General features: G+C 54.2%; 8 protein-coding genes across 8 annotated transcripts; 3 read left to right on the top strand and 5 right to left on the bottom strand.

The window, feature by feature from the left end:
* Nucleotides 1-1,066: 1,066 nt before the first annotated feature.
* Nucleotides 1,067-1,963, top strand: DACRYDRAFT_93924 (uncharacterized protein; the record flags this gene model as incomplete). Its single annotated transcript, XM_040777184.1, has 3 exons — nt 1,067-1,583; nt 1,653-1,804; nt 1,834-1,963. Exons 1-3 carry the CDS (start codon nt 1,092-1,094, stop codon nt 1,961-1,963), a joined length of 774 nt encoding a protein of 257 aa, XP_040630510.1. The 5' UTR covers nt 1,067-1,091.
* A 1,658-nt stretch (nt 1,964-3,621) lies between these two features.
* On the bottom strand, nt 3,622-5,548 carry DACRYDRAFT_21147 (uncharacterized protein; the record flags this gene model as incomplete). Its single annotated transcript, XM_040772257.1, has 6 exons — nt 4,939-5,548; nt 4,649-4,888; nt 4,249-4,597; nt 4,046-4,195; nt 3,858-4,000; nt 3,622-3,808 (listed from the first exon to the last, which is right to left on the bottom strand). Coding segments are annotated over exons 1-3 (806 nt in total), but the record flags the coding sequence as incomplete, so codon positions are not given.
* A 738-nt stretch (nt 5,549-6,286) lies between these two features.
* DACRYDRAFT_21145 (eukaryotic phosphomannomutase) lies at nt 6,287-8,024 on the bottom strand. Its single transcript, XM_040772256.1, has 7 exons — nt 7,794-8,024; nt 7,570-7,738; nt 7,453-7,515; nt 7,175-7,403; nt 6,702-7,118; nt 6,501-6,648; nt 6,287-6,426 (listed from the first exon to the last, which is right to left on the bottom strand). The coding sequence occupies exons 1-5, from the start codon at nt 8,002-8,004 to the stop codon at nt 7,014-7,016; spliced, it is 777 nt and encodes a 258-aa protein (XP_040630508.1). The 5' UTR covers nt 8,005-8,024; the 3' UTR covers nt 6,287-6,426; nt 6,501-6,648; nt 6,702-7,013.
* Nucleotides 8,025-8,936: 912 nt separating this feature from the next.
* Nucleotides 8,937-10,419, bottom strand: DACRYDRAFT_21144 (phosphomannomutase). Its single transcript, XM_040772255.1, has 5 exons — nt 9,925-10,419; nt 9,705-9,873; nt 9,588-9,650; nt 9,294-9,522; nt 8,937-9,236 (listed from the first exon to the last, which is right to left on the bottom strand). The coding sequence occupies exons 1-5, from the start codon at nt 10,130-10,132 to the stop codon at nt 9,132-9,134; spliced, it is 774 nt and encodes a 257-aa protein (XP_040630507.1). The 5' UTR covers nt 10,133-10,419; the 3' UTR covers nt 8,937-9,131.
* Nucleotides 10,420-11,838: 1,419 nt separating this feature from the next.
* On the top strand, nt 11,839-14,843 carry DACRYDRAFT_21143 (uncharacterized protein). Its single transcript, XM_040772254.1, has 8 exons — nt 11,839-12,031; nt 12,085-12,124; nt 12,178-12,242; nt 12,300-12,782; nt 12,835-13,388; nt 13,446-13,863; nt 13,925-14,075; nt 14,129-14,843. Exons 1-8 carry the CDS (start codon nt 11,916-11,918, stop codon nt 14,702-14,704), a joined length of 2,403 nt encoding a protein of 800 aa, XP_040630506.1. The 5' UTR covers nt 11,839-11,915; the 3' UTR covers nt 14,705-14,843.
* Nucleotides 14,844-14,935: 92 nt separating this feature from the next.
* Nucleotides 14,936-17,677, bottom strand: DACRYDRAFT_21142 (lanosterol synthase). Its single transcript, XM_040772253.1, has 7 exons — nt 17,439-17,677; nt 16,929-17,392; nt 16,742-16,877; nt 16,058-16,689; nt 15,756-16,010; nt 15,251-15,620; nt 14,936-15,183 (listed from the first exon to the last, which is right to left on the bottom strand). Exons 1-7 carry the CDS (start codon nt 17,619-17,621, stop codon nt 15,049-15,051), a joined length of 2,175 nt encoding a protein of 724 aa, XP_040630505.1. The 5' UTR covers nt 17,622-17,677; the 3' UTR covers nt 14,936-15,048.
* Nucleotides 17,678-17,887: 210 nt separating this feature from the next.
* DACRYDRAFT_105772 (zf-UBP-domain-containing protein) lies at nt 17,888-19,891 on the top strand (the record flags this gene model as incomplete). Its single annotated transcript, XM_040768138.1, has 1 exon — nt 17,888-19,891. One exon carries the CDS (start codon nt 17,888-17,890, stop codon nt 19,889-19,891), a length of 2,004 nt encoding a protein of 667 aa, XP_040630504.1.
* Nucleotides 19,885-21,620, bottom strand: DACRYDRAFT_77266 (actin-like ATPase domain-containing protein; the record flags this gene model as incomplete). The annotated part of the gene is made up of 3 exons (XM_040776259.1): nt 19,885-20,179; nt 20,276-20,445; nt 20,549-21,620. The coding sequence occupies 3 exons, from the start codon at nt 21,618-21,620 to the stop codon at nt 20,078-20,080; spliced, it is 1,344 nt and encodes a 447-aa protein (XP_040630503.1). The 3' UTR covers nt 19,885-20,077.
* Nucleotides 21,621-21,807: the final 187 nt, after the last annotated feature.

The raw sequence follows: 21,807 nt of genomic DNA, 5'->3' as shown, positions 1-21,807 counted from the left end.
GAGGGAAAGGGGGGGCTGTTTTCGATAGGAGATGAGGGATATAACGGCTGAGAGGCGTCGTCGTCGTCGAGGGCCGGTCTGTCGGAGCGATGAAGAGGGGAATGGTGAGGGAAGCTGTGAGAGGACTTGTAGCGTTCGAATATGGGAGTGGGAGAGCCTGACCTCGGTAAAGGCGGCATATTGCGTGGATGGGCCATACCGCCGTCTCACGTAGATCAACCGTTCGAATGGGCGGGATGGACGAGAAGGCCTGCCGCTTTTGATGCCGTGTAGTCTCAACGTTCCTTGGGCGGGAGCAAATTGATTGGTCGACGGTCGATGCGAATGCACCCAGGGATAAGGCAGCGAGTAAAGAGGAGAGTAACAAGCAGAGGAGAGGAGAGTCGCACAGCTCAGCACTTCTTGACCTATGTAGGACGCCGTATGCTGAACAGCGTGGAAGATGAACGAGCGAGAAGAAGGACGTTGTTGGCCTGTATGATCCTCGCCCGCACAACGCCTGACAGGCTACTAGAGGAAGAATACCACCATCCACATCATCCGAGACCCCAGACACCCCTAAACAGCCTCACACAGCCCACTCTCAGACCCACCCGCAGACCATAATGAATTCAAAAACAGGACTTAGACTTAACCATTACCGCATCCTGACATGGTAATGACGTGTAGGGCGACGACCTCTATTAATATTCACGGACGCCGATCAAACCAAGGTACCACGCTTGCGCTCACTTCTTCGCTGTCTCCGCTCCAATGATATTTTCATGTATTCCGATTGACATCTGTATATGGAAGCGAGAGTCACCAAAAATGGTGTTTTCATTTAGCACATCTGGTTATCGAAAAGGCCGGCCTTAGCGACAAGAGCGAGACATAAATTTTCTGGTAAATCGAGACAGACATCGAGGGGCTGTTATCATCTCGGGTGAATGCGTCATCGCCCACACCGTGTGAGCTAAAGTGCGCCACTTACGAACCGTCCCCGGACGTCATCATCACCCTCTTTCTTCTACATGAATTTATTTCGGTGTTAACTATCTTCATCCAATTGTAATTCCAACTCCGGCTTCCTACTATTCCTACTGCACCTGATGGCGACACTGGTCTCCCTCCCCGAGCACCTGCGCCAGACCTTGCTGGCGCTGCTCGAGGTCCCACCACCGCCGATCCTCACGGATGACCTCGCCACACAGCTCCGGCCCTATGTCACACCACCCGGGGCGGATCCCAGTCTTAACCTAAGCCCTGCACCCGCACCCGGGGCCAAGCCGACAATACCCAACAGCCTTCTGTCGCAAGTGTCCAAGCATGTGCGGTCAGTCCGATGCAGAACGGCGCTCGAGGCCAACAACCTTGATCCACGTGATTATGAAATGATCGCTCTCCTAGCCGGGGTACGGACGATCTCGTCGGCCACGGCAGATCCGCCGGAGACGGCTGACACATCGAGGCAAAACACGGCGAAACAATGGGCGGAAGATCGACGTGCGCTAACCGCTGTCGTCAATGGTCTATTTTCCATCGGCGGTGTCGGCTTTGCGGTCTGGTATGCAGCTGGATCCGCTGGCTGGGGAGAGGAATGGGTGAGCAGATCCTTCGCAGGGGGCGAACAAAGCGTTGATAACGAATATTTTTCTATTTCCGATCAACAGCGAGCTCTCCTGGCGCTTTTCGCTGGTCTCGTCGTAGCCGCCTCGGAGGGTATCTTGTTCGTTATCTGGCAAGATCGGATCGAAAAACGCAGAACACAGGACAAAGCCCGCCGCGAACATAAGGCGAGGCTCAGAGAGAAGGCGAGAGATAAGTACGATCAACTCTACTACAACAAAGTAGAGGAAAAACGTGCACCGGCGGATGGTCAACACGGTACCCCGATCCCGGGTGCCGAGCAAGGATACGTGCCGAGCGTAAGCGCCGACGAGGGCGAGCCCCTCTCCACTCCGCCGGACCAGGGTGCATCTGACAATAACCCTGTGTTGATATCGTCGCCAGGTGAAGATCATCCAACTCTCCGGCGCAGAGCTCCACCAACAGAAGCGGCCGAAAAAGAAAGCGACGAAGCTTAACTCAGTAAATCTCCGACTACCTTGCATCTTTCTTTTCTTCAGGACATCCTCTCCTCTCCTACGGTTTTACGATAAGACGTTCTAATCTGTTCTATATACCTCTCATGCATCCGATTAACTGAGACCTATCAATCGCTCCACGAACATCAGCATCCAACGAACCCCAAAACAGCCCAATATGTGCATTTCCAATTCGTCTGGTTCAATTTTAGTACCAATCCGTGAATGGCCTTGCTCCGTCCTGAAACGCGGTATGTTCGGATGACGCGTATTGGCTTCTATCGAACGGCAGGAAGTGGCCCCGTCGTCTCCACCGTCTTATCGTAATTCTTCGCATCCAATTGTTCCAAAGTCTCCCACAGCGCTCCACTGAAAGAACTCAGTTGTCCATGCACACACTCAGCTTTTTCAGATCCAGCGAATGTCGTTCAATAGAGTCTCATACCAGTTGCTCAGTGTATGCTCCTTATTACTTCCCGTTGCTAAGGATACCTCCCAAGCTCCATTCTTGGCAGGGCAATGACCTCAGGACAACTGGCACCGTGAGGAAATGAGAAAACAAAAACCGGAAAGTGATCAGGTTGTCGGAACCTGTGGTTCCATGCGGTATGCCCTGCCAAGCAGCGTCGTTCACACTTCTGTGCGACCTTATCGAACTGTTGTCTGATAGAGAATCGGTGGTTGTTGAGCTCTGGACCTATGATGTTGGCCCTATGACGTCTACAGGAAGCCAGATTGTTATCTCAGGAAACGTGCTGTAGCATGGACCGATGGGGAAACGGACAGTAGTATTGGAAGTGACTTCGAACACGGTTCGGTTAAAACCAGAGCATTACTGGAAATGTGCGGACAATCAGATTTATGGGTACAGTGCTACGCGCTACAAGATAAACATGCCATGAGAAGATGCGTCTTAAAGACGTGTGGAATCATGATGCAGGTACGTGCGAACAAAGTCAGGCGGACGCCTTGTCCCCAGCCTCGACCTTGTCCTTAGCAGTGTCAGTCGTCGTCTTGTCGGCGACTTCCTCCTGCTGAGCCGTGGCGTCCTCTACCTCCTTTTCCTCTGTAAGCTCGTCCGTGGGCGTCACTAACTTGACTGCTTGGGCTGCAGCATCAGATCGGTCCGGCTCATTCACACGCATGCGCTTCATCTCCTTCGTGACAGCTTCCTTCTCGACAAGCTCATCTGGGTCCTCGATTTCATCATGCTTCCTCTTCGGGGATGACGCTCGACGAGAATGCGAGGTTGCTGCCTTGTCCTGCAATACAGCATCCTCCGATCCAGCCACGTCCGCCTCAGGCTTGTCGCGGCCTTCGGAACTGTCGTTATCCTCGTCGCCAGCATCAGGTTTGTCTTCCTCAGCGGCATCAGCCTTGTCGCTCTCTTCAGCAACATCATCGGAACCGCTTGCTCCTGCACTGTCCTCATCGCTGTCGTCTGCGGATGGTTTGGTAGGTTCTGTTGAAGGCTCCCCCTCTTCATCCTCGTCCTCCTTGTCCTCCTCTTCTTGGCCACCTTCATCCGCTTCCGAGCTAGAGCTGTCTTCTACGGGTGCCTCGGCATCGGGCTGGGAAACGTTGGCGGCTTCAGTCGCCACTTTGGTGCCATTCTTCGTTGGGAGGTCTGCGTGAGCGTCTTTGGAGGTAACGGCGGCCGTTGCAGAGAACTTGGAAGCTTGTCGAGGAAGCACGTTATGAATGTGATCAAGGAAATTTTGACCACTTTCAGTATTCCCGAGCTAAACCAGCGGTCAGTGCCTGACCTCAATTCGTTTATTGAAAGAGTACCTTCAGCGCATAGTGTGTTTGCTCCCCGTCGCTATCAATGACCCCAAATCTAATAATCTGACCTCCATTGTCTGGAATAAATGACTGGTCGCGATACAAGCCTTCATTCATGGCAACTCTCAAAGTTCCATCAAGGCGCATGACTATTTCCAGATTAGAACATCCAGAGGGCGTACTAGAATACTCACTCAGACGAGCCCTTCCATCATAACGGTTCACATTCAGCTTCACCCAGCCAGCGCCGCGCTTCTGGAATGGGTTGTCTTTGACCTTATAGAATAGAGCAGCGCGCCCTTTGACTATTGTATCCTCGTCTTCTTCCCCCTCGCCAACAATGCCTAGGGTTAGAACTATAAGACGATCAAGCAGCTCTAGGGCACTGAACACGTACGATCGCCTTTGAGTGTGGGTTCCGGTTGAGGGGTACCCTCACGTTTGCGCCCGAACACGTCCGCCTCCTTCTCCGGCACGTAGCTAAACGGATCGGCAGGCGGGCTTAACGCTGACGGCAGTACGTTCTCATGAGGCGTCACCGAGCTGTCGTAAAAAGGTGACGCATTTGGTTGGCCGAAAATGCTATTACTTCCACCGGATGGTGGTAGTCCTGATGTTGCACCAAAGCTGCGTGGTGCGAAGCCTTTGAAAGCATTGATCTTGGGCAGCGTGTCAATGTTCTCGCCCATGGGACTTTTTGCCAAGAAGTTCAAAGGATTTCTGGCTGCAAACCCCTCAAAGCCATTCTGCATAATAAAGTAAGGGTCATGCATGACGGTGAACGTACGATGGTTTACCTTTGACGTCGTAGAAATCTTTCCTGCTAGCGGATTGATATCGGTGGAGGGTGGTGGAGACATTGGGGGAGATGTGAAGACGCTCGTTGATGATCCACTCTCGAAGGCGTGCGTAGATGTACTTCCAAGGGCGGTGACACCAGCACCACCGAACGCAGACGGAGGACTTGTGGGAGAGGCACCGAACGAGTAAGGCGTGAACTTGCCAAGGCCTCCCTGCTTCCATGCGGCAAAGCCATTCTGAGAGCACAGTTAACGTGCTGAAATACGCATGGTCGTTCACCACTCACAACAAAGGGCTTGGTAGCTGATTTCTCCTCTTCAACGGTAGGGGCAGACGGCTTTCCGGTTTTAGAAGGGCTGGAAACGGAGCTGGTGGCAGCGTCAGGATTGCGCCCAGATGCCACTGGAGCCGTGTCCATTGGGGTATGTTCATCGTGTTTGATAGATGTGTCATTAACTACCACAGCTTCCTTCTCATTCTTGGCGCCTTCAGCAGTTGCCTCGGACGCAGCATTCTGGTCTTCTGCTTCATGTACAGGAGGCGCCGCCACTTCCTGGGGGATGCCACTGGTGGTTTCGTCACCAGTTTTTCCTACTTCAGTCGCGTGACTTTTCGCATGAGGTTCGTTATCTTTTGCTCTCAAAGAGACTGGAGATCCAGCTGAACTGCCGCTGTCCGCGTCTAAAGCGCCGGGAGCGTCGCGGAGAGACGGTGGCCTCTCCAGCGAACCATCACGAGGCCGCTTCATTCCGGCTGTTGGACGGTTGGCTTCATCGTCCCTTTCCTGATCATTGGATAGCTTTCGCTTCATGCGCCCACCAGATCTTGTTGGTGATTCCATCGTCGTTGCAACTATGAGTGTGACAGAGGCGAACGATATGAAGTATACGGACGAGACGAGATGGAGAGCCGGTTGGGGAAGGTCCTAGAGAGCGATATGGCCGCGTGCATACCGGAAGCGAATGAGGCAAATGAGCGGCTGTGCCCACTCGCGCCGAACACGTGTTCGAGAGAACGCGATCATTCTTCGCAACGTCAACACCTTGGTTGATGATATTTTGTTGTCGGTTACATAATCAAAGGTGTTACATTAGGGCTGCGATGCACCTTGTGCCAGCTATCTAGGAAGCTACTGACGAGATTTGTTTCCTTCTGAAGGACCATAGAACATCGACATTAATTTTAAAGTGAGCGGACTTGAGTATGAGTCGTGCACCTGCGGAACTGTATACAGTTCGTCTGAGGATTTTGGCACATCTGTCAACTGGAAACAAGAGAATAATGCGCAACAAAGAGCAAGGCAAGTTTCTCCACTTCAGGTCGCCTCGGCGTCCAGAGGAGAAACAACGCGTACATAAAAAAATCTTTCCTATGACAGGGGTTCTCATATTATCAATAAAGTACAAAGAGCGATTTTGTCTGAATATATTGGTTGGAAAGATAGGATGCGCAGGGTGGACGGGTAGTCATGTGAATACCACTAAAGCAGTGGCTGTGTTTACAAAACTGTACAGTTTCAAAACTGCTATCCCTTCGTCGATCTTGTGCACCCTGACTTTTACCAGCATCGTCCGCCGGCAAGAACACCGTAAGTGCAGTCAAATGCACTAGTCCGTTGCTCATTCATTCATCAGCTCTCCCATGGCCCCCACCAAGAAGTCCAAGTCCGCAAAATCGACGGAGTCCATCGCCTCCCGTCTCGCCCTCGTCGTCAAGTCGGGCAAGTACACGTTGGGGTACAAGTCCGCTCTCAAGCAGATGCGCAGTGGCAAGGGTGAGTTCTGATACCCTCTGCTCTCCTTGGGGCTGGAGCAATAGCTGAGAAGGCCCCGCTGACACTTCTTGTAGCCAAGCTCATCCTGATTGCCGGTAACTGCCCGCCGTTACGAAAGTCTGAGATTGAGTACTACGCCATGCTCTCAAAAACTGCCGTTCACCACTTTGCTGGTTCGAACGTGGCACTGGGTACTGCAGCCGGGAAGCTGTTCCGTGTCGGGTATGCAACGTGTTCTACTGCTCTCTTCTCTGCGAATGCTCATGATAATACAGTGTGATGACGATCTCCGACCAGGGTGACAGTGACCTGCTCACAATTGCGGGTGAGGGTGGTGCGGCATGAGCAGACGTTTGCCTCTTGGGAGTTCAGCGTCTTTGCATTGTAGTATCACACGTAGGCATTGCGAGGATATGCATCACTATGTTACACGCGACTCCGTTCACTATTTAAAATGAGTCCATGCTAGTCCACGCTGCCAATCGCTATCGTTGTCCGTGGGTATGCACGTCACCATCAACACGGCTTCCTCTGCATACCAATGCCAAAATGCACTTGATGTGTTGGCGGCACTGTCCTAAGTTTCCCTAGAGGGAAAAGATCTCTTTCAACTGGTTGAGGGTATCCGCAGGTCCAGTCACTGCGTGGCCAATTGTACGTGGGTCGGCGTAAATCTCATGGTCATTGCCGCCCTGCATGTGCATTGCTCAGCGACCGCAAGAACAGACACGAGGTGAAGCATGCGCACCTTGTATGTCTTGTCTCCGAAAAAGTGGATCTCGTCAAAGTGCTCGTCCTCCACATGACGAAGAGCATATCTCTTGTCCCATCCATTCGGGAATACATCGAAGGAGATTTGCCCGCCAATAGAGAATGTGAGCCCGTAATCGGCGAACTTCTCCCGCAACACATTCACCATCGCCTCACGGACACCGTGCACCTTGTCGTAAGCCTGAAAATCAATACGTTCCTGCACGCTGCACACAGGTTAGCGATGATGCCTCAATACGCGCATTAAGCGCTCACGTCGCATTTCTTCCAATAGGACTGACGTTGATCATGCCGTTACGAAACTCCACGAACGTACCCCTTGTAAAATGGTTTTAGAAAGCTGAACCCGGCGATCTGTTGGGGCTTACTCACCGTTTGATAGGAATATCAATTTCTGACAGGTACCGCAAGATGAAGTTGACCAGTTTTTTGTAGGGCTCCTCGCCGACCTGCTTGATGAAGGAATTGGTGCCTAGCGGTTTGCCGAGCTTGTACGCAACCAGTCCATTCTCAGCGAAACCATAATCGAAATTGTCCAGCACTGGTGCAACTCTCCGTCAGGCACTTCTACGGGCTTTTCTGTGGTCTGCACGTACCGTTGCCCTTGCCGTCTGGTACAAGCTGCTCCGAGATCTTGGCAAAGTCGGATCCCCCTACAAAGCCAATGACTGCCTGTTTGCGAGCTGCCTTCAGTACCTCAAGCATCTCTGTCGGTACGGGCCGACGAGGTGGCCCAAGCGTATCATCCACGTCGAACAGGTAGAGCTTGTGCTGGGGCCGGTCGGAGAATGCACCAGTGCCAGGCATTGTAACGCGATAGAAGCAAGTCGGGTTATGCTGAGGGGTGTGAGCAGTCAGTGGTATATATGCGCGCCGCGTTGGGCTATGGAACGTCGCGTCGTTAGGTTCGAACGCGACTATACGTGGAGCCTGTTCGCGCCACGACATCGTGCCCAACTTCGGCCACGACTCCGATTCTCACGGTAACATTAATCGATGCCATCGTACGCAGCGTGTACATGACCTAACCCTTGTACTTGCATAATCACTTTCACTGCACATCCCAGTTGACGTCGATGCGCGTACGCGTCATTTCAGTCGCGTCGCGCGTTGTATGCCTCTCTCTTCAGGCAGCTACGACATTTCGGGTCCTACGTACGGGTCTCTGTTACATGAAGTGAAGTTATAACTTGTTGTTTCCCAATTTCCCAATCAGCCGGCCAGAAGACGAATGGCTGGCACCCAAGGCAAACTTGCAGTATCTGAGCATTGGCACCGATGGGAAATACCGGAGTTGGTGCTTGGCGCCTATGACGGAGAAATGAGACCTTGGAAGGTCGTGCCGAGTACAGTACTACACAGTAGAAGCAGCAAATAGCTATGAGGCTGAGATCCAAGTTCTTGTCATCGTGGTGGAGTCTTCAACTCAGGTGACGGTTGTTGTTCAAATTACTGCCGGTGGGCTTAACATCAGCCGACATTGTCTCTGGTTGAACAGTTAGGTATATTGCAAAGTATCAAGTTGTAGAAAATCAGGTGATTCGACAACTTGCATTAGCACTTTTCATTCATGCTTCCTTTCATGGCTGGGCATCTTCCAAAGTAGGCATTCCGCCCGCAGTCTAGACCTGCATTGGAATGCTTGAACTGTCAGGGTGTCACCCTTGGCGGATGGCGGCAGCACGGCTTCCAGTATTCTCTCGGATGGCAGGTGTCGGAAACAACACAGTCAGTATCTGTACACATACACGGTAGAATTCGGGTGCCTAGGTGTGGGTGCCTATGGCGTTCCAAGTACTACGCATGTGTTGGAGGTCTATGAGCAGTCAGGGGCCAACAGTCAAAACTGTCCAAACAGTCTTTGAAATGCTTGTGCGTTCTAATTCAGGTTGTACACCGGATGATCGCCGGTCCGGCTTCCGGAAGAGTGCTGGTTAAAGAGAGAAGAGCTCCTTGAGGATTCTCATGGTGTCGGCGGGGTTGGTCACCGAATGGCCGATCGTGCGGGGATCTGAATAGATCTCATAATCGTTCCCGCCCTGTGACATCGTCATCATTTAGCAGAGATGTGCTTGATGAGATCAGGGGGAGCCTACCTTGTATGTCTTGTCACCGAAGAAGTGAATCTCGTCGAAGTGTTCGTCGGCGACGAGGCCTAGAGCATAGGTCTTATCCCACCCGCGCGGGAAGACGTCAAAGGATATTTGCCCGCCGATAGAGTACGTAAGGCCGTAGTCGGCGAAGTTCTCCTGCAATACTTTCACCATCGCGGTGCGCACGCCGTGTACCTTATCGTAGGTTTCAAACTCGTTTCGCTCTTGCACCCTGTTATACAATCGAGCGGGTTAGTGAATGAAACAGCTCGTGACGCAGTGAGATCGGGTACGCACGTAGCGTTCCTCCCGATGGGACTGACATTGATCATCCCATTTCGAAACTCGATGAATGTGCCGCTTGGATTAAGAAGTTGAATGACCGGGTATGTCGACATTCAGGCGCTTACTCACCGCTTGACTGGAATATCCACATCCGCAAGGTAGCGCAAAATGAAGTTGGCCAACTTTTTGTACCGTTCCTCGCCGACCTGCTTGATGAAGGAGTTCGAAGGGAGTGCCTTCCCAAGCTTGTAAGCGGTGAGCCCGTTCTCGGCGAAACCATAGTCGAAGTTTTCGACCACTGGATATTTGGTCAGGCGTGCATCGTTCATCTTGCCTTGCGCGGGCGTACCTTTCCCTTTGCCATCCGGTACAAGCTGCTCCGAGATCTTGGCGAGGTCCGAGCCGCCGACGAAGCCGATGACCGCCTTTTTGCGAACCTCCTTCAGGACCTCGAGCATCCCGGGTGATACCCCTTGACGAGCCGGGGTAAGGGTGCCATCGACGTCGAACAAGCACAGCTTGTGCAAGGGGCGGTCGGCAAAGTCTCCTGTGGCCATTGTGATCTATGACAGGTAGGGTGAGGTACAGTATAATGGCAAGGGTATGCGCTGTTGCACGTCCAACGGTGCGTCAAGACCACCCAAGGTCGCGTTTGTCACTGGACGCGACTTGCCTCCGTGTCGAACAACGTGCGAACAGCCTGCTGAGCAAGACAGCCATGTCCCACAAAATTTCTACTCGCCATCTGCTCGGGAGCGACATCCGAGCTGACATATCGTGATCGCCTTTCTGGATACAACGAGCGATGGTAAAAGACAAGAACTGGATCATTGCTCGGCAGGAAGCTTAAGGGAGGAACTTCGGGGAAGTAGGCGAACGAAGTGCGTGCTGGCAAGACAGGACCACGTGCAAATGCAGTTAGGATAAGACAATGAAGCCAGTGCTATGTTCTACAATGATCGCATCATGATGGCTTCCCCTTGTGAAAGTTTGGCATTGTGCCTGGGGAATGTCCAACATCCAAACGCCAGCGAAGGCACCGCGGAAGGTATGTCTTAAAGAGCAACAGCATTCGGTCATAGGTGTCCACACCGGACACCCTGTACCGTGGCGGGGGAGCGGAGCTTTCATCGCGAGAATGGGTGAATCCAACCGATAACACTTCCGCCCCGCAACCCGCAGCCCAGACCATGGAGGACTGTGCCCGGCAAATGTGCGTGAATAAGCGTCGGTAACTTGACGGTTGTTGAGGAGAACCCAAATTTGCAGGTCGAAGAAGTTGGTAACCGGAATCTAGGGCGCTGGGCACTCCCCCGTGCGCTGACAAGCGTTATCGTTGGTCAAAGCCGTAATCGTGCGCTCGTCCGAAAGCGGATCATCTGGGAAAGGGCGGAGGTGTCATGTGGGATAGACATTGTAGGGTGTGTTCTTCTTCGAACCCTCACAATTCTAGGAAGTGAAACCGCAGTCATGTTTAAAATGAATACGGTCTGGAGTGATGGTTTCTAGCTGTGGAGAGAGTGGCACCGATGAAGTACATTTTGACAGGGGAAGCACCGCAGATCCGCAAGGGTTCTGTCGGCCCGCACTTCGGCGCATGGGATAACGGAGGTATAAAGAGCACGAGAGCAAAAAAAGCGGAAGCAGAAAAGAGAGAGGCGTGGACACAAGAGATCCAACACTGCCCCAGAATGTGCACTGCCCCTCAGACCCCGTGCCCACGCGCTCGCCCACGAGCGCTGTGCAAGTGTGTGACCGTTTTTGCCTTCCTAAGGTTGCCCTAATGTCCAAAGTCCGTTCGAATCGGAGGTGACTTTGGGCGGCAGAGTTTACAGCTCGTGGGCGGGAGGGTAACCACAAAGCGGTACGTTACGCGCATCTGAGATTTTCCCAAATAATATTTCACGGTCTCTTCCTTGGCAGCCCTATTCTCGGGCGGCCGGTCGTCTTCGAGCCGTGCCAATCAACCCGCCATAACGCAATCCCATTTCTCTTTCTTCCCTCTCTCACCTCCCCGACTTCCCCCTCAGCGCCTTTTGGACCCCTTCTCACTCTTCTTACCTCTCAACGCTCTCCATCTCCATCTGGACTGTACCGGATCCAACCGCCCTGTCCTTCCCAGGGGTCCCAAACACAGAGAAGCAACTTTTCACCTGCCCTCTGGTTTGGTATAATAGCCCGGCACACCCTTGCATTCACCTGATCCCGCACTTTCTGACTACACCCACCCCCTCAATCAAGATCCCACCTTCTCCCACCTCAGCCAGTCCACACTAACCAAGAATTCATTCAGCACCCAACATACAGTGGACTTGGGGATACACCTGACATCATATCGCAATGACCACTCATCCTCTCTTCCCGCGCTCACCAATCAAAACATTAACTACCAATGGTCACGCTGCCGTTGAGAAAGCCCGTAGACGACCTGCTTTATCTTGCGCAGAATGTCGTCGGTAAGTGATTTGTCCATGTATGCAGATGCAGATAGTAAAGGATCGCGATTTAGATTGAAGCTCAAATGCGATCGGGTTTGGCCTTGTGGACAGGTGAGTCGCGCGTTCCTTGCTCCCACGGAGCCAATGCTCACCACGCCGCACAGTGCAAGAAGCGTGGATGTGCACAAATCTGTCCAGATGGACACCTTGTTCCTGGCAAGGGGAACAGGTGAAAGAATATTCTTATTGTGCGGCAAGCTAAATTAGATACTTATAATTTTGCCAGATTTATTCTTGCGAACACCGAGGAGCTGCATGATCGCATCGACGCCCTAGAGGAGGCTCTTCAAAAGACAGTTCCAGGTCACCCCCTCCTCAAAGCTAGTCTATATCCATATCGGACGAGCCCCGTGGAGACCTCCCCTCATGCATCGTCAGCAGGCAACTCCTCCGGGACGGCTGGCAGCTCGAGTCCTGGCAGCATGCACTCTCATCCAGAAGATCTCATCGATAATATTGGAACCCTCGCCGTGGGCGATGATGGTCATTACAAGTACTTCGGCAATGGCGCCGGTAGTGAGTTCTTCGCACCGGAGGAGGCTGGATCTCCTTTCTCTCCATCATCCCTACCTTCCCCAGTGTCAACGAGTTTGAGCCTCTTTGCTGGCACCGGCCCAACTCAGAGCAAGCAACAACTTTGCGCATACCTTCCACCAGTCGACGAAGCTCGCGCGCTCTGCAACAACTTCTTCCAGCACGCGGCGTGGCTGTAAGCCGTTTCTGTTATGCGCAGATAGAAAGTTTTTAATCCAGATGTCTAGATATGACGTGGTGAACCAGCAGCAGTTCGAGAACGAGATTTTTGTGCCGACTTTCTACGGAAATACTACACCTTCGGCACACCGTCTTTCTTTGCTCTTCATGATTCTTGCTGTGGGGGCACTCTTCGACCTGTCTCGTCCGCTTCACAACCCACAAGCGGATCAGTTCTACGAAGTTGCCCAGGAATGCCTGCGTTGCGACGGAGGTGCATATTCCAATACCACCCTGCCCGCGATTCAGGCCGTCCAGCTCATGACGCACTACGTCTCGAACTCGCCACGCAAGACAGACGCGGAAACTGGCTGGGCACAACTCGGTGTCCTCATCAAGCTTGCTCAGAGTATGGGTCTGCATCGTGATGCTGCTCGATGGGACTTCCCGCCCGAGGAGCTCGAGATGCGCCGCAAGGTCTTCTGGGAGATCCACACCCATGAAGTCTACACAGCTCTTTGCTTTGGTAGGCCCTACTCGATGCATCGTTCGCACATCGATTGTGCGCTACCGAACGATCCTACCGCTCGGATGAACCCGGATGGCAGTGTCGGATTTGGATGTGCGTACTAATTTTGCATTTCCGGCTGTCAGGGTTGAGACTCACAGCCACTTGCAGTCCATACAATCAAGTATTTCCTCTGTGACAAAGTCATGCGGATCATCGACGAGGTCTTTTGTGTTACTCCCCCTAGCTACGATACGATTCTCGCTCTCGACCGCGACATTCGTGATTTCCAGAAGACCCTCGTGCCTGAATATTTGCGCGAGCCTGAAGATGGACACCACCCAGTGGATGAAGATGTTACGACCCTACTTCAGAGACAAGTGATCACCTGTTTCCTGAATGAGGCGCTGTTGTACCTTCATCGTGGCTGCTTTACGCGGGCGATTGTCGAGAATCCGTCGGACCCTACCGCGACTCGCTTCTCACCCAGTTTTGTCGCAACCCACCGTTCTAGCTGCACTATCATCCGTGCTGTGCTTGACCTTGCGCTGCTGCAACCTGCGCTAGTGAAGCGTCTTTCTGTCTACTGGTGCGTCCGATGTCCTCGGACATCGAATTATTTCCCATGCTGACATGCTCTTGCTGCACAGGTTCCATGCCTTCTCTGCCGCTGTTGTCCTTGCCACCATCTGTATCCGGTCACCGCGTTGTGCGCTTGCCCCTTCTGCCTTCCGTGATCTTACAGCAGCATGCGATTTCTTTGCTGCGGCTGAGCCTCAGAGTCGTGTTGCCCAGGGCCTGGTAAGTCGTTTTAGCCTCCGTTCCGCATCAGAGCTAACCTGGGCGTATCACAGCCTCTCCTCCAGCGTCTCCACGCGAAGGCCGTGCGCGCGATGGCTGAAGCTGGCTTCATGGCGGACCCTGGTCTCGTTCAGGACATGTCGTCCGACGATGAGCAGGAGCTCAACACTCCGGGGCCTACCATCAAGAAAGAGTCTCCGGACGAATGTGCATTGCTGGGCTACCGCACACGGCTTGATCGAACATCTCCGCCTCGCTCCCGTGATGGACCTTTGAGGCTAAACGGAAACCCTCTGGTCAACATTGATGCCCTTGACTGGTCAAGCATCGTTCAACCGCCCCAGCCCAACCCTCGGCCATTCACGAACGCGCACCCGTCTCTTCTCGAATACTTGCAGAGCTTCAACAACATGCAATCCCAGCCGACCGCCATGTCCACTTTCAACCAGCAGACTTACAACATGGAGCCATATACAACTCGTAGTGACTTGTCTGTCCAGCAGCCGTACCTGGACTCGTACGGACAGATAAGCCCTCAGCAGCAGTCTGCTTTCTCGTTCACCCCCACTCCTTCGGTCGAGGTTACTTCTTGGGAAAACTACATCACGTTTGGGCGTCAAGAAGCTTGATCTCGAGCCGGTCTTTGACTTTCGTTTCACTCTCCTCATTGCGGGCACGGTTAATCATATGCTTGTGTTCTCGGTCGGACTACTTTACAGCACGGGTGCGATCGCACAATTACACCACGTCATGTTCACACCTGTACTATTATGCACGGACTAACTTATGGACTGATTCCTCAGCCTTCGTTCTCGCTTCTCTATGATTTTTTGTGGTATCTGAACTTGATGGACTCTTGTAGTAGATTACGGACTAAGTAGCATCTGTTGTAAAGGTCATGGTGATCTGATCTGATGGTTTAGATAACCAAAATGGGCATTGCGACGAGGATGGAATGGAAACAGTATCATATTCATGAAAGTGCTTGCAAGTACTTGTCCGCTCTGCCTAACATCCATATCGTGAATGAGAACTTGAAATTGGGGTACGCGATCGCGCAGTTTTTGTTGAACACGCCTTCGATAGCTTCCTGCTTCCACGATCCATCCTGGAACCGAGAAAGATAAGATGCCGTAAGTCTCTCAGTCAGCACTGTTAATGGAAGATGAACTGACCGGCAGTTGCCTAGATATTACGAGCTTCACAGCACGTTCAATGGGTAGGCGGTGCGGATATTGGGCGTAAACCAACGCCAGCGTGGCCCAGGAAGTGTTGACCACCTGGGACTGGGCATGATCTACCCATTCACCAGTTTCGCACGCCTTGTAGCTTTCTCCCCAGCCGCCGTCGGGCATCTGTTTGCTGACTAGAAAATCGCACGCCTTCCGCACCGCCGGGCTGTTCCCGTATGTCTCCCCGGCAAGAGAGAGTGACTCGAGCGCGAACATCGTCGCGTAGGTGAAACAAATGCCCCATGAGCCGAACCATGTTCCGTCTTTGTGCTGAGAAGTGTGCAACCATTGGATCGCCTTGGACTTGAATTTTCTGTAGTCACATCAGATCGCACTCGGGCTCGGCACCGAGTGGAGGGCCGGGCGCAACGAAGGTTCGCCGCTCCGATATCATCGGAGTGAGGCAATCCTCCGAGATCGAGCCGCACATACGGACAAAGGAACGCACCTGATGTCCTCAGCCCGATACTGGGGATATTCATTCGTAAATATGCTCAAGGCGGTAAGAGCACTCGTCGTGCACTCGGGATAGTTGTACTCGATCATGATGTTTCCGAAGACCTCGGCTGGGTTGATCCATTCCAGCCAACGAGGACCACGGATCGGCTCGTATGACGCGCACCCGCCGTCGGGGTTTTGCAGGGAGAGGATCACGTCGATTGCATCGCACATTCTGCGCTCAGAGACGAGCTTGGGGGTGTAGCTGCCGAACATGAGTTAGCGAGGTAAGCGAGCGATGGATGAACGCACTCGAGATGATTTTGCAGATAGATGACAGCCTTGAGCCCCTCACCCGTACAGTCACTGACGGTATACCCCTGTTCCGGGGTCGAGAAAGGCCACGCGCCCTTCGTCTGGTGCCTGAACGCTTCCTGCATATGCTTGGGGTTTTCGCGCATCTGCGCACCGTCCAACCACTTCAGCGCACCCACAGTCGCCTTCTCGTTCCCTGGCTCCTTGCCCAGGCCGGTCTCGACGACCGCCTGGCAGATGAAGGCGATGTCCCATAGCTGGGAACCGTTCGTGCCAGTCATGAGCATCCCAGCCCCGGTCATCCACATAAAGTCCCTGCATTTCTCCACATGAAGACGGAAAGCCGAGCTCTCAGGCCCATCAACAACGAACCGCACGATCTGGTTCAGCATCTTGTTCACCGGGCCGAGGTCTTGACACTGCGTGTTCTCGTCTTCTTGCACTACGAGCTGGTAGGTGTACTCCATTGCCCGCCTGCGGATGAAAGGGATGAAACAATGTTCCCAGGCATGGGTCACTGCGCCTAGTGCGTGGAGGAGGGTCGTATGCGGGAAATACAGATCGACGGGGGCGACATTGAACTGCTGTGCGGGCCAGTCGATGTGATCGTAGTCGGTGGTATAGATTTCCTGCTCCGTTGTTAACCACTCTGATGTGAGGTAAGGTGCCGGGACAACATACCTCGCGCAGCTGTAAGATGAGCGGATCTTCTGGAGCCTGCCATTTGCGAGCAAACAGGAATCCCATGGGGATATACACGTTCCTTGTATGGATCCACCATCTCCAGGGATGAATGGGCAGGAACTGGGGGAAGAGCCTTCCCACACACGAGTCAGCCAGCATCATGCATCAAGGTCAAAGCGCGCACCAGAGCTCGGCAGGGATGGCGATACACCCTGCCCAATCGTAGCAGTTCAGCAGGCAAAGCCACCATTTTCCCCACTGGGGCAAAGCCGCCGCCCCGCCAAAAGAATGCATCGTCCCCCTAGCCTTGACGCACACTGGGTGCTCGGGCGGCACACCCAGGAGGCGGAGGGCAACGTAGTTCATCACAGTGCCAAAGCAGGTCGAATGATGCTCGACGTGCAGGCCCCAGCCGCCGTCCTCCGCATGCGCAGTGTTGAAAAGGTACCGGATAAGCTCTATCTTCTCCTCGTCTTTGAAGTCCTGGCCAGTGACGTACGTGCCGATCACCAGCCCAGGGATGAGGAACATCGGCCCGCCGTACTCGCCTGCCCAGTGTCCGTCCGGGGACTGGAGGTGCTTGTAGAATGAGAACCCTTTGCGGGCGGCATCGATAGGCGTTTCCGCTGGGGGTGACTCCGGGAGGCCCTGCGAGTACTCAGCAGGATGCAGGACGGGGAGAGAGAGAGCATACCATTGGAAGTCCTAGCCAGTACTTATCCACCTCGTTCTGTGGCCAGTTTGCGCATTCCTCGTCTGTACGAAGATACTCCCATGTGTGCCTGCCATGTGAGCCATCCCCAATCTTGAGTCTCCATCGTGTGAGGTCAGTGGGATGCTCTACGCCTGACGAGGGGATGATAGTTGCTGGCTTCATCCTGTCTGTGCAGGAGGGAGGGGGGAGGAGGGGAAGGGGGAAGGGAAGGGAGGTGGGTTATGTACCCCTGCAGATGCGGTTGCGAGTCTTTCCACTCGGTCCCGGCGAACGCGACCCTGAAATATAGTGATCAACGAATTCAGCCCCAAAGGAAATGCGCATACCAAATAAAGAGAATCACGTGCCTCTCCCCCTTGCTGAAGTAAGCACAAGTTAGCGCCCATCGCTGCCTTGGAAAGAGTCATCTCTCTCTCACACGACGCTCAATGTCCACTTCTCCTTCATCTGCAAAGTACACCGTCTGGTTAGAACTCGACACCGCGACTGCAACTAGCAGCACTTACACACCTCAGAACATATTCGACCGTCTTCCAAGGCACGAGGATATCACACACCTCGAACCAGGCTGGGAGGTGCAAGGAAAACAAAAGCTAAAGCACCGTCGTCGTGCGCCTTCCGCCGCACCTTCTGTTACTCCATCTACGAGTACACTTAGATCACAGAAAGATAGGAGGTACGGACCTATCCATATCGACTGGTACGACCTCATGCCCGACCGGGAGAAGACGTTCACTTTGACGACCGCCGTCGAGTCCGAGTCGGGGAGCACGACCCTTCCATCAGGGACGCTGCATCTCTTTCGGCATCCCACTGCTCCTCCTCTACCATCCGATGACCCGTCAGACGGTCCACTCCTAGGCATCCTCGCCCTGCCCGCGTACTTCACTCCCTCAGATCTGCTGGACTTCCTCTCCCCCCTCCTACCCCCGCACACCAACAGCCTAGCCCATATCCGCGTTCTACGGGACTCGTTCCCCGACCGCTCGCTCGTGCTACTCAAATTCCGCCCTTCGCCAGACGCGGTGCTCGCAGCAGACGAGTTCACAGCGGCACACAATGGCCGTCCGTTCCAGGACGCATCCCCAGAGATATGCAAGATCCTAACGATAGACAGTGTCCTCGTTACACCTACACCTTCTTCCCAACCACCGGAAGCTCATCCCCCAGCCCCGCGTCAGGTGCTGACGGGGCTCGAGCTCCCCACATGCCCAGTATGCCTGGATAGGATGGACTCGGCCCTGACGGGGCTCATCACAGTCCCTTGCACGCATACGTTCCACTGTTCCTGTCTCTCTAGGTGGCCGGACAGCCGGTGCCCGGTATGCAGAGCGAGCACCGCGCCGAGTTCACAACCGCTTCGAGAAGCGGACTTACGCCGGCCTCCTCTTCCCGCGCATTCAGGGCACGGCGGCCACGGCGGCGACGACGACAAGGACAATGCCGCTGAAGGAGGAACAGCACACTGCGCGTCCTGCAGCTCGACTTCCGACCTCTGGATCTGCCTAATCTGCGGCAACCTCGGTTGTGGCCGGTACGCACAAGCACACGCCGCAGCGCACTACCAACACACGCGGCACGCGTTTGCGTTGGAGGTCGAGACACAGCGCGTGTGGGACTATGAGGGGGATGTGTATGTGCATAGGCTGATAAGGAATAGGGTTGATGGGAAGGTTGTGGAGCTTGCTGGGCCTGGACCGTTGGGTAGCTCTACCGGCGGGGCTGGGGCGGGCGGGGTAGGGGCAGGGATGGGACAAGAGGAAGAGAAAGAGAAAGGGAAGGGGAAAGGACCAGGGGAGGAAGACGCACTCGTTGCTGAGAAGATGGAAGCGATGGGAATTGAGTATGGCCTGCTGTTGAGTGCGCAGCTGGAGACGCAGAGGACGTGGTATGAGGAGAAGCTGGGGGAGGTGGAGCGTCGTTTGCTAGAGGTTATGCAGCATGAGGGGCGGGAGGCGGAGCGGGCACGGGAGGGGGATGCAGAGTGTGAGGGTGCGGAGAAGAAGGAGAGGGAGAAGGAGAGGGAAGAGGGAAGAGCAAAGCTAGAAGCAGAGATCCACGCTCGGGAAAAAGCCCAACACCGAGCTACTCAAGCCCAACACCTAGCGCGCACCCTCCAAACCGACTTGTTAGCAGAACGCGCAGTCAGCTCCGGTCTCCTAGCCAACCTCTCCCTTTTACGAGGGAGGGAAGCAGAGCACGCGAAGGAAAAGCAGGGTTGGGAGAGGAGGGAGAGGGAGTTGGAGGAGGAGTTGAGGGATTTGATGATCTTTTTGGAGACGAGGGGGAGGATCGAGAGTGGGGAGATTGGGGGGTTGGAGGGGGGGAGTGTGGGGTTGCCCCCGATGCCGACTACGAGCATGACGCGGGGGGAGGGGAAGGGGACGCCGGAGAAGGAGCAGGGGAAGGGGAAGAGGAAGGGCAGGAAGTAGGGGATTCGGTTGCTATGCGTGCATAGGTAGATTACAGGAGGATGTACAGTACTAGTACTGGAGAGAACTGCTGCAGGAGGTCCCTTGTCCATCTGCACACCTGTACACCTGCACACCTACACGCCTGTACACCTGTGGCAGACTCCTCGATCAGCGGCTCATGGCCAAAGCGAAGACAGCTAGCAGCTAGAAAAGAGACGGCGAATTCGAGAGCACAGATATGGGTCCTTTGGCGTTATAGTCCAGTTTACTGACGTAGTTCTTTCCCGAAGGGTCTGCGAATGCCACCTACGCAGGAGTCAGTCAGTATCAGGTCATGCAGGGGCCGGCACCGGGTCCAGGCGCTAGGCGCTAGGCACTTGGAAAAGAGGAAGCCTCACACACCTTAGCGACGATACACGCTCCCAAAAACCCAGCCAAACCCTCGCCTTTATCCCTATACTCTGCAAAGTACTCGGGTATCTTGAGGATCCTGGATGGGGGAGGAGGGTTCGGGGAGTCGTCTTCCGCGTGGATGTAGGGCTGGAGATGGGAGTGGAGGGAGGATGGGAGTCCTGCACCCGTGCAGGTTAGCAGGGAAAAAACAAACAAGGAAACAAAGAAACAAGGGATGGGGAGAGCTGGAAGGAGCTGAGAATCTGAGAAGTGCGAGCTCACCTTTCACGTTACCCATCTCGCCCGTGACGAGTACTCCCTCCCATACGAGTTTCCTCTTCTCCCATTCGAGCTTCATCATCCCCTCCTGCGCCGCCTCCTGCACACTAAGCACCTTCTCCTCCAACTCCTGTTCTGTCCAGCCGGCTTTCTCCCTCAACCCGGTACTCCGCAACACGGAGGGGTCAAACAGGGGCTCACAAAACCTGTGTCTCTCTTTGCCCAGCCTGACTGTCTTTCCCTCGAATTCCACGGTAACGAGGTCAAGAGCCGCGATCTCCCGTTCACGGGTCTCCATCACCCTATCCGCAGCAGCGTGCGTGCGTTTGTCATTCGCCTTCCTCCGCGTAGCAGCTTCGACCACTTCTCGCTCTTTGCCAGCAACGAGAGCAGCAGCGACGTCCGTCAGGCCTTCGTCTTCCTCCTCGCCGTCTTCGGAGGGAGCGCGGACTTGCCCGTCGCGGACTAGTTGGCGGACGAGCGCTAGCAGTTGGTTCCAGAGGGTTGAGGGGGAGAGGGGGGATTCGGGGGGAGAGAGGGACTGGGTGATGGATTGAGAGGAAGAGAGAAGATGGGCGAGGTACACTTCACAGTCTTTCCTTCCTACTGGAGTGCGGAATACCCCCGTGTGCTGCAGTACGGTGTCCACCACAGGAGTGCAGATCGTCTCCTCGACCCCGACATCCACCACCAACCCTGTAGTGACGTTGACCGCAAACAGCTGTGCGAGCGGTCTCTGCACGACACAGAGAGCAGGCACGTTAAACTTTTCGAAAAAGAGCTGTGTGAGGCGTTCGTACGTGTCATAGCTCGCAGCAGGGAAGGAGAGGCAAACGGGGGATTCGTTAACTCTCCTTCTGACGCCTAGGTCTGTGAATAGGAGGCGTTTCCAGATCGCAGAGGCAGAGGGCCAGGAGAGGACGTCCCCTGATTTGTGGAATGGATCGGGGTCGTCTGGGGAGAGAGTTGAGCGGTGGATTGATGGGAGAGCGAGGAGGTCTGCGAGACCTCTGCCTGCTGTGAGCGTGTATTGTGAGCAGTCTATGACGACTATGGATGCGTCTCTGAAGGACATGATGAGGGGGATGAGGGAGAGAGTGGCGATATGGGGGAAGAGTAAGGGATTGTCGGTGTTGATTTGTCATTCTACGGAGACAAGTACGGAAGCGAATCACGTCAGGGTGAATGAGAATATGCGAATGTGTGCGATGGCGAAATCGGTATTGCGTGAGTGATGGCATTAAGTGGGGATATAACTAGTA

This window comes from Dacryopinax primogenitus (assembly GCF_000292625.1).
Source record: "Dacryopinax primogenitus strain DJM-731 SS1 chromosome Unknown DACRYscaffold_5, whole genome shotgun sequence".
Taxonomy (NCBI): Eukaryota; Fungi; Basidiomycota; class Dacrymycetes; order Dacrymycetales; family Dacrymycetaceae; genus Dacryopinax; species Dacryopinax primogenitus.
This window is presented reverse-complemented; position numbering and strand designations above follow the sequence as displayed.

Bases quoted from the DNA above. Each gene is read 5' to 3' on its own strand.
- DACRYDRAFT_21145 (XM_040772256.1), bottom strand. From the start codon at position 8,004: ATGCCTGGCACTGGTGCATTCTCCGACCGGCCCCAGCACAAGCTCTAC. The intron at 7,404-7,452 runs GTGAGCGCTTAA...ACCTGTGTGCAG, and splicing joins CCTATTGGAAGAAATGCGAC to CGTGCAGGAACGTATTGATT. The intron at 7,119-7,174 runs GTGCGCATGCTT...ATGCACATGCAG, and splicing joins TCGGAGACAAGACATACAAG to GGCGGCAATGACCATGAGAT.
- DACRYDRAFT_21143 (XM_040772254.1), top strand. From the start codon at position 11,916: ATGACCACTCATCCTCTCTTCCCGCGCTCACCAATCAAAACATTAACT. The intron at 13,389-13,445 runs GTGCGTACTAAT...AGCCACTTGCAG, and splicing joins TGGCAGTGTCGGATTTGGAT to TCCATACAATCAAGTATTTC. The intron at 13,864-13,924 runs GTGCGTCCGATG...CTTGCTGCACAG, and splicing joins AAGCGTCTTTCTGTCTACTG to GTTCCATGCCTTCTCTGCCG.
- DACRYDRAFT_21142 (XM_040772253.1), bottom strand. From the start codon at position 17,621: ATGAAGCCAGCAACTATCATCCCCTCGTCAGGCGTAGAGCATCCCACT. The intron at 16,690-16,741 runs GTATGTTGTCCC...ACAACGGAGCAG, and splicing joins TCATCTTACAGCTGCGCGAG to GAAATCTATACCACCGACTA. The intron at 15,184-15,250 runs GTCAGTTCATCT...TCTCGGTTCCAG, and splicing joins TAATATCTAGGCAACTGCCG to GATGGATCGTGGAAGCAGGA.
- DACRYDRAFT_21144 (XM_040772255.1), bottom strand. From the start codon at position 10,132: ATGGCCACAGGAGACTTTGCCGACCGCCCCTTGCACAAGCTGTGCTTG. The intron at 9,651-9,704 runs GTGAGTAAGCGC...TCTTAATCCAAG, and splicing joins GTGGATATTCCAGTCAAGCG to CGGCACATTCATCGAGTTTC. The intron at 9,523-9,587 runs GTGCGTACCCGA...ATTGTATAACAG, and splicing joins CCCATCGGGAGGAACGCTAC to GGTGCAAGAGCGAAACGAGT.